This window comes from Rhinopithecus roxellana, chromosome 1, assembly GCF_007565055.1.
Source record: "Rhinopithecus roxellana isolate Shanxi Qingling chromosome 1, ASM756505v1, whole genome shotgun sequence".
NCBI lineage: Eukaryota > Metazoa > Chordata > Mammalia > Primates > Cercopithecidae > Rhinopithecus > Rhinopithecus roxellana.
Genome location: NC_044549.1, coordinates 106,566,690 through 106,576,506, shown reverse-complemented (window position 1 = coordinate 106,576,506; position 9,817 = coordinate 106,566,690). Strand labels below are relative to the sequence as shown.

At 42.2% G+C, this 9,817-nt stretch overlaps 1 protein-coding gene across 1 annotated transcript in view; it reads left to right on the top strand.

The window, feature by feature from the left end:
- Positions 1-295: 295 nt before the first annotated feature.
- SELENOT (selenoprotein T) overlaps positions 296-9,817 on the top strand; it is a 33,854-nt gene continuing 24,332 nt past the window's right edge. Inside the window, exon 1 of the mRNA XM_010370596.2 lies at positions 296-529. Coding sequence (XP_010368898.2) covers positions 393-529 — 137 coding nt within the window. The 5' untranslated portion in view covers positions 296-392. The remainder of the gene's footprint in view (positions 530-9,817) is intronic.

The following is a 9,817-nucleotide window of genomic DNA, read 5'->3' as shown; positions in this document are numbered from 1 at the left end:
GTCTCCTCCCTCCTATCCGCCAACACTTGAATCAGGGCTGTCAAGTAGGTGTTTCCAAGTGTCTCAGGCAGATAAATGGATAAATTGCAAAACTGGATATAGAACTAAAATCTGCCTCATACATGGGCCCTGTGACACCCCACCAGCTCCTTTGCTCCCTCTCTTCCTTTCTCATGCCGTCCCAGAGTCTTGCACACTACCAAGATGGTGGTGAGTCAGGACGGTGAAACAGGTTGGCTCTTCCCTCCAGGAGTGTGCGCAGGCGCATTACTGCTCCCCTCCCCCCCGACCTTGGCTGATCGCGCCTGCGCAGTGGGGAGCAGCTCGCGCCTGGGCTTTGAGCTGGCTGCAGTCTCAGTCTGAGGGCGGCCGAAGCGGCTGGCTCAATTAAGATGAGGCTTCTGCTGCTTCTCCTAGTGGCGGCGTCGGCGATGGTCCGGAGCGAGGCCTCGGCCAATCTGGGCGGCGTGCCCAGCAAGAGATTAAAGATGCAGTACGCCACGGGGCCGCTGCTCAAGTTCCAGATTTGGTGAGTATGTGCAGTGGGCCCCGGCCACCCCGCCGCCCCTCTGTTCGGCGCCGCTGGGTACGCGAGGCCCCGGCTTCGCGGCCTAGCTGGCTGCATCTTCGCTGGCCTCGCAGAACGGTGCGGGCGCCCTTCCACAGCCAGCCTTCTCGCGGGCCCTTTTAGAGCGGTCAGGCCTCCCTCCTTTTCCAGGTACAACTGCTCACTTGTTTTCTGCCTCCTAGAACAGTGGGAGTGGGGAAAGAGGGCGCGAGAAGGTTAAACGCTGAAAGGCGAAGACGGGGGGACACCTGTTAGTACCGAGGACCTGTCGGCGGCGTCACGCCATAGCCACCCCGACTGCCTGCGGAGATGGGGATGAGTAGGCGCCGCGTCAGCGGAGGAGCGCCAAGCATTTGTCACTCAGTTCACATTTCCCGCCTTCTCTTCCGGGGTTATGTTGGGCGGCCTCGTTGCCTGGCTAGGTGAAGGTTAATTCGGGTCGTTGGAGAGGATCCGGGAGTGACAGACGCCGTTTTTCTCCAGGACTTGCTGGGGGGACTGTTGAGTTTGTGAATGGGGCATCTGACAGCTGGAGGGCGTGGAGGGGAGGTCTGGGGATGCTGGTTCTGTTTGCCATTTCCAAAGTGTCAGAAAAGGAGCACGTTGTTCTTCTAAACTTTGACGGTTCGCTCGCATTCACCCCTCACCTGCCTCCCAGGAGTTGCCTGCTCTGGCATCTCGTTCTACCTTTCAGTTGTCTTGTGTATTCACAGAAAAGATCTCGGCAGTTTTCGACAGTGTTCTTTAAATGATTTTGTTTTTAACCTAATCGTTAGGAACAGGGCAATGATGCATTTTATACGGTAAGTGAGGTTGCGGGTGGGGATTGAAAAGCTCCAAAAATTGGGGGAAAAAAACACCAAAATTGTAAAATTATAGAAATGAGAATCTTACACCCCCAAAGATGACATTTTCTCAGGATAAACTGACCATCCCAGGATAGCCAGATTAGTAAATCATCAGAGTCCTGATACATTGGAATGCTGGTGTTGGCCATCATTCACTTAAACCCTTCTTTTAAGAACTTCATGTATTAGGCCGGGCGCGGTGGCTCAAGCCTGTAATCCCAGCACTTAGGGAGGCCGAGACGGGCGGATCACGAGGTCAGGAGATCGAGACCATCCTGGCTAACACGGTGAAACCCCGTCTCTACTAAAAATATAAAAATTAGCCTGGCATGGTGGCGCATGCCTGTAATCCCAGCCACTTGGGAGGCTGAGGCAGGAGAATCGCTAGAACCCGGGAAGCGGAGGTTGCAGTGAGCCGAGATCGCCCCATTGCACTCCACCCTGGACAACAAGAGCGAAACTCCGTCTCAAAAAAAGAAACAAAAAATCTCCCTGTACAGTGTACTATGTGCCTGGAATATATCATCTTTCATGTAATACTGCAAATGGGAGGATGGTTTAACCATTAACTTTTTCCCTTAATTTTTAAATTAGAAGGTAGTAATCATTTTACCAACCTAAAGATTGTTAAAGGTTGTGATACTTACAGATTTAAGTAGTTTGAAAACTGCAGTTTTCAAATTATGTAATTTTTCTGTATCCTACTTTATCTCTTGGTTGCATTTTTGCTTTTCCAAAATACCACTTTTACATTTGCTTGTTTTGGAACACTTGTCACAATGATTTACCAGGTGTATCTTCCACCAAGGCTATTCATAGCAAGGTTTTCAAAATGTGTAAACAAACGTAGGGAAGGGCATTCAGTCCTTCAAATTAAACTTAAAAAAAAAAGTAGTAAGTACTTCACTTGAACTTTTGATACTTTGTTTTTCTTTGTTTTTAAGTACAGACCTGTCCCAAAAGCCTAATAATTTTCTTTTACAATCACCCTGAGCATGTTATATAACAAAAATACTTCCATTTTAAAAATTATTTTTATTTTTATTTTTCTGACACTATCCACCAGAGATCATTTTTTTAAATCTGTAGATGGGAAATAACTTTATTAATATGACCCACCAAATACAGATCACCTTAGCTTGTTGTTTGTTGCTTTTTCCCCCATAGATTAATCTGTTTGTGGTAAAGTGAATATTGGATTTCTGGTTTTGCTAGAATCTTTTGACATTAATTTGCAAGTTTGTTTGAGAAAGGACAGGAAGCTAATACATTTGAGGATAAACGTGAGAATTTTAAAATTCCATTTGAAGTCAGCATTATAAAATGCAGTTTTTCGTTAATTACCACTGCTAACAGTCAAAAGAGAACTATTTTACCTTCATTTCAACTGACTTTTTCCCCTCATATTGATCATGAGTACTTTATCAAAAATAACTATACCTCGATATCTCACCTGGTAATTGTACCACTTTTTGCAATTGTTAGTCAACAAAATAGCAACACAGTGCTGAGAGATCAAGCTTGTAGAGTAACTTACCTATTCTCGTTTTTTTTTTTTTTTTCCTTTCTTTCTTCCTTTTTTTTTTTTTTTTTCTGAGAGTTCTCTGTGTCACCCAGGCTGGAGTGCAGTGGCATGATCACAGAGCCTTGACTTCCTGAGCTCTGATGATCCCACCACAGCCTCCCAAGTAGCTGGGACTGCAGACGCACACCACCACGCCCGGCTAATTTTCGTATTTTTTGTAGAGACCTGGTCTTGCCATGTTGCCCAGGCTGTGTGTAATACCTGCTATATGCCAGGAATTAAATATGCTAGAGATGTGACCATCTCAAGAAGCCTATCAGACTGGCATAGTATTACTTGTGTATCTGAGTCTTTGGTTTATTATATCGATTGAGCAATATAATTAGATACTTTTGATTATATTGGCTTCATACTTGGAAAAAATTTATTCCGCTTATTTGGACGTTTAACATTTAACATAGAAAAAGGAAGTTCTCTAATCAGAGCTTAAAATTCCGTTGTTTTTGAGACAGAGTATTGCTCTATCGCCCAGGCTGGAGTGCGGTGGTTGGATCTCAGCTCACTGCAACCTCTGCCTCCCGGGCTCAAGCGATTCTCCTGCCTCAGCCTCACAGGTAGCTGTGATTTAACATGTAATCAAATCTATAGCATTGAATTAGTTGCAGTTTAAAGAGATTATTGGCTACAACCCATTACAGTTAATATTTACTTGAACATTTGACAATTGAATTGCTGAGAATAGTAGATTAAATGAAATTGAGATTTCAAAACATAAGTAGAATATGGCAGGATTTTCAAAGTTTTGTTAATTTGAGAATCTACTGCTGTAATTTTAGGACAGCCAACTTCTAAATATAGTTTTAAGAGGTAAATGAAAAACTGTTACAAAAACAGATTTTTATTTAAATTTACAACTACTCAGCCTTGGCTTTCATAGTATGACAGCAAGAAAATAAAGACCAAAGGCTGATTTGGATGTTAATACTCATCAAGATTAGTAGTAAAACGCTGAATTGGAGAAATTGTGAGTTACAGAGATCATGTTGGTTACTTTACTGTAGACTTGATATTTGCATATTCAACAGATATTGGAGCACTTACTCTGTGCAGGCACTTTGCTTCCTGCAGAGAATTCAATTCAGTGCTCTCATGGACTTCACAGCAAGAGCAGATGCAGCCATTAATCCAGGTACTGACCACACACATAAAATTCAATTTGTGTTAAGTGCTGTGAAGAAAGATTATGTATGTGGTGGTATGAGAGATAGCTAGTCAGGATCAGGGAAGGTTTCCATGAGGAAATGAACTTTGAACTGAGATTCGAAGGATAGGATTTAATTGGGCAGAACTTTCCAGGCAATGGCAATAACACGTGCAGTGTTCTTATAGTAGGAAAGACCACAGTTTTACCAGAGAAGCCTAAGCCTACTGACCTCAGAGACCTAAAAGAAGGTGCCGTTAAGAGCTTGAGGGTCTGGCAGGCCATGCTTAACAAAGACCGTTTGGTTTCCTTGTGGAAAAGACATTCCAGGAGTCAAAGAATAGATGGGAAACCATTTAGGGTGGCTTTTGGAGTTGTCCAGGCAAGAGATGATGGAACTTGGAAAAGAAAGGAGGTGGTAGAAATAGAAAGAGACGTATTTGAAAGATCTTTATGTGGTAAATTTAACAGCTCTTAATGATGAATTATATGTTTGTGGGGAAAAAGAGGTGGCATGAAGTGAGAGATGTCAAAGATGATTCCTGAGTTCTGTGGTGACGCTACACCATTCACTGGAATGATAATTAAAATAAATGAGTTCTATGAATGTTTTTGGTGGGAGGGAAGGAATATTGACAAGCAGCCTGGAATTGGTGAGGAAAAAATTTTGTTGTGTAGGTTTTAGCATGAACTGCTGATAAATCAAGTCCTGTAGTGATGGGGACATATTTTAAATTTTTGTTTATGCCTTTTTTTTTTATGCCACTTGGAAATCTTTTCTTTTTTTTTTTTTTTTTTTTTTTTGGCTACTTGTCATTCACCTCAAAGGTTAGCGAGAACTCCACCAAGATATACAGAGAAGAAGCTTTACAAACTAAGGGAAGAGCATATGCAAATGAAGCCTGACTTATCATATGGGGGTGGGGACAGGAAATGAGGAAAGCTGAAGTCCCCTGATCAGTTTAAAACACCTAGCTCAGTTTATATGTTGCTGTTTATCAATTAATTGCTTATTATTGTTATTTTCATTATTGTCTTTTTTGTTTGTTTGTTTTTTGAGACGGAGTCTCCCCTCTGTCTCCCAGGCTGGAGTGCAGTGGTGTGGTCTTGGCTCACTGCAAACTCCGCCTGCCGGGTTCACTCCATTCTCCTGCGTCACCCTCCCGAGTAGCTGGGACTACAGGCGCCCGCCACCATGCCCGGCTACTTTTTTGTATTTTTAGTAGAGACAGGGTTTCACCGTGTTAGCCAGAATGGTCTCAATCTCCTGACCTAGTGATCCGCCTGCTTTGGCCTTCCAAAGTGCTGGGATTACAGGCGTGAACCACTGCACCCGGCCTCATTATTAATAGTGTTTAATGCTATGATGAGATCTTTGTTAAATAAGCCTTTGAAAACTTTCCTCTCAGCTTTAAAAAACGTGAAAATAGCTAGTTATGAAAATAATACATTTTAGTTATAAAAATAAATAAAAGGAAGACAGTTAAAAATCCTATATAATACAGTAGTACGTGTCTATATAGTCTTCTTCAAAATGATTCTATATAGACACGTACTATATGAAATAATTTTACATAAATCAATTCATAGTTGTATGCTTTTTAAAAAATTTGCTTCTCACCCTCACTTATGTTTTCATGTCAGTAAATACAGATTTGCATCAACAGGCATAATATTTATTGGTTAACATTTATGTTGGCCCAATTTTTTTACAAAATTACTTTGCTAAGATGAATATGGTGTACTTGTCCAATTGTTTGCATGAAATAAATGCATAAAAGCAAAATGTTAATACAAAAGGTATAACATTTTAAATATTGACATAGTTGAATTAGGTAATACTCCTACTGGAAGATCAGAAGGTGGGTTGTGTCACACGCATCCATGTGAAGAGACCACCTAAACAGGCTTTGTGTGAGCATCAAGGCTGTTTCTTTCACCTGGGTGCAGGCAGGCTGAGTCCGAAGAGAGAGTCAGCAAAGGGTGGTGGGATTATCATTAGTTCTTACAGGTTTTGGGATAGGCGGTGGAGTTAGGAACAATGTTTTGCCAGCAGGGGGTGGATCTCACAAAGTACATTCTCAAGGGTTGGGAGAATTACAAAGAACCTTCTTAAGAGTGAGGGAGATTACAAAGTATATTGATCAGTTAGGGTGGGGCGGAAACAAATCACAATTGTGGAATGTCATCAGTTAAGGCTATTTTCACTTCTGTGGATCTTCAGTTGCTGCAGGCCCTCTGGATGTATACATGCAGGTCACAGGGGATATGATGGCTTAGCTTGAACTCAGAGGTCTGACAGGTTGGGTTTTTAAAATTTTTCTATTTTGTTCCACTATAATCAGAGAATGACGTTTACTGTTTCTGCTTATTGGGTTTTCTTTGCGACCTAACAAACATGGTCAGTTTTTGTGAATGTTTTGTGGGCTGCAGAAATAAGGTATTTTCTATAGGAAAAAAGCTTTGATCTGTCTATTAAGATTCATCTATAATGATATATAATGATACTATTCAGATCTGTAATTTTAATTTTTTCTACCACATTACTTTTTCTCTTTAAGGCCTTGCTAGGTTTTTTAAGAAAACTTTGGTAAGAAACGCATAACATTAAATTTATTATTTTAATCTCTTCTGCATGCACAGTTCATTAGTGTTAAGCATATTTGTATTACTGTGCAACAGAGCTTTAGACTTTTTTCATCTTGCAACACCTAAACTCTGTATCCATTAAACATTAATTCTCCCTCTCTCCTTCCTCCCAGCCCTTGGCAACCACTTTTCTACTCTCACTTTTTATTATTTGGACCACTTTATGAGTGGAATCATACAGTATTTGTCCTTTTGGCACTGGCTTATTTTGCTTAATATAATGTCCTCGAGTTTCATCCATGTTACAGCAAACGGCAGAATTTCCTTTTTTAAGGCAGCACAATAGTCCATTCAAATCTATATACCACACTTTGTTTATCTATTCATTGATGGGCATCTGGGTTGCTTCCACCTCTTGATTATTGTGAATAATACTGTGATCAACATGGTGTGCAAATGTATCTTCAAGATCCTGCTTTGAATTATTTTGAATATATACACAGAAGTGGGATTGCTGGATTATATGGTAATTCCATTTTCCAGGAACCTCCATATTGTTTTGCTTTTTTTTTTTGAGACAGAGTCTCGCTCTGTCACCCATTCTGGAGTGCAGTGGCGCAATCTCGGCTCACTGCAAGCTCTGCCTCCTGGGTTCACGCCATTCTCCTGCCTCAGCCTCCCGAGTAGCTGGGACTACAGGTGTCCGCCACCACGCTCGGCTAATTTTTTTTTTTTTTTTCATATTTTTAGTAGAGATGGGGTTTCACCGTGTTTGCCAGGATGGTCTCGATCTCCTGACCTCGTGATCTGCCCGCCTCGGCCTCCCAAAGTGCTGGGATTACAGGCATGAGCCACCGCGCCTGGCTCCATATTGTTTTTCATAATGGCTGTACCATTTTATATTCCCACCAACAATGTATAAGGGTTTCAGTCTCTCTGAATCACCAATGCTTATTACTTTCTGTTCTCTTAATAGTAGCCATTCTAATGACCCTAATTGCGAGGGCCCCAAAATATGTTTTAAATCTGCTTTTTGGTTTTGAGTTTCCTTGTAGTTCTTCAGCATCTCTTTTATCATCCTTTTCTTCTGCCTGTTGCAGAATGTTTTTGGATGTAGGTGCTTATTTTGAATCTTTGATTACTGTTTCTGCTTTTTTTTTTTTTTTAAAGTGACAGAGGTCTTGCTGTACAAGTCCTGGGCTCAAGCAATCCTCTTGCCTCATCCTCCCTGGTAACTAGGACTACAGGTATATACCACTACACCTGGCTAATTTTTTAAACTTTTTTGTAGACACTGGAGTCTCACTGTGTTGCTGAGGCTGGTTTCAAACTCCTGTGCCTCACGATTCTCCCTCCACTATCTCCCAAACAGCTGGGATTACAGACATGAGCTACTGCTTTTTTGTTTTGTGACATTTTCTCCATAGTCCCTCAGGTTGTTTTTTTTTCTTTTTTCTCCTTTCTCAAGCAAGACAAGAGAAACAGCTTTAGGTATTAACTAACTGTACCTTCATTAGAATGTTGCCGGCGCCAAAAAGGCATAGATTTTTGTCTGTTTTGCTTTAGATTGTATCTCTAAGGCCTAGAATAGTAGCTGTCATCAGTTAATATTAAAAAATGAGCACACCACTGTTGTTGGCCTTGTAATAACCTATCCTACACATTCCCTCCCCCACTTACTAAATCCCTAATGCATATAAATTGATAGTTGCCAATACAGTTTCTTTTTGGTAGGTTTTACCTGGTTTGCCTCTGCTTCAGCTTGGTAGCTGTTATAAAAATTTAGAATGTAAAAATTTGGAAGATACAGATAAGTATAAAAGAAGATGAAAATCCTGTCATCTGGCCGGGCGCGGTGGCTCAAGCCTGTAATCCCAGCACTTTGGGAGGCCGAGACGGACGGATCACGAGGTCAGGCGATCGAGACCATGCTGGCTAACACGGTGAAACCCCGTCTCTACTAAAAAAATACAAAAAACTAGCCGGGCGTGGTGGCGGGCTCCTGTAGTCTCAGCTACTCGGGAGGCTGAGGCAGGAGAATGGCGTAAACCTGGGAGGCAGAGCTTGCAGTGAGCCGAGATCCGGCCACTGCACTCCAGCCTGGGCGACAGAGCGAGACTCTGTCTCAAAAAAAAAAAAAAAAGAAAATCCTGTCATCCAATAACTTCGTAGCATTTTATTATATAAAAGCAGTGCATTTAAAAAACTTAGCCATCTAGGGGTGGTGGCCCATGCCTATAATCCCAGCACTTTGGGAGGTGGGTGGATCACCTCAGGTCAAGAGTTCAAGGCCAGCCTAGCCAACATGGTGAAACCACATCTCTACTAAAAATACCGTTAGCCGGGTGTGGTGGCACACGACTGTAGTCCCAGCCACTTGGGAGGCTGAGGCAGGAGAATCGTTTGAATCTGGGAGGCAGAGGTTGCAGTGAGCCAAGATCACACCACTGCACTCCAGTCTGGGCAACAGAGCAAGACTGTCTCAAAAGAAAAAAAAGAAACTCTTCTCCATTGAGACAAGTTGTATGGACATTGTTTAAGCTGTTTGTAGATACTATTAAAGTGTTTTCTGAAGAAGTTGTACCAGTTGATACTGTTCCTACAACTGACAGCAATTAGTGTTTTGTATGATTGGTGTATAAAACCTGTAGATATTTATTTTTTGTTTATGTTTTTTATTCTTGTTTTTGAGACGGAGTCTAGCTCTTGTCACCCAGGCTGGAGTGCAGTGGCATGATCTCGGCTCACTGCAACCTCTGCCTCCCGGGTTCAAGTGATTCTCCTGCTTCAGCCTCCCAAGTAGCTGGGACTACAGGCATGTGCCACCACACCTGGCTAATTTTTGTATTTTTAGTAGAGATGGGGTTTCACTGTGTTGGTCAGGCTGGTCTGAATCTCCTGACCTCGTGATCTGCCCGCCTTGGCCCCCCAGATAGCTGGGCTTACAAGCATGAACCACTGTGCCCAGCCTATTTATTTATTTTTTTGAGACAGAGTCTCACTCTGTCACCCAGGCTGGAGTGCAGTAGCATAATCCCAGCTCACTGCAACCTCTCCTTCCCAGATTCAAGTGATTCTCGTGCCTC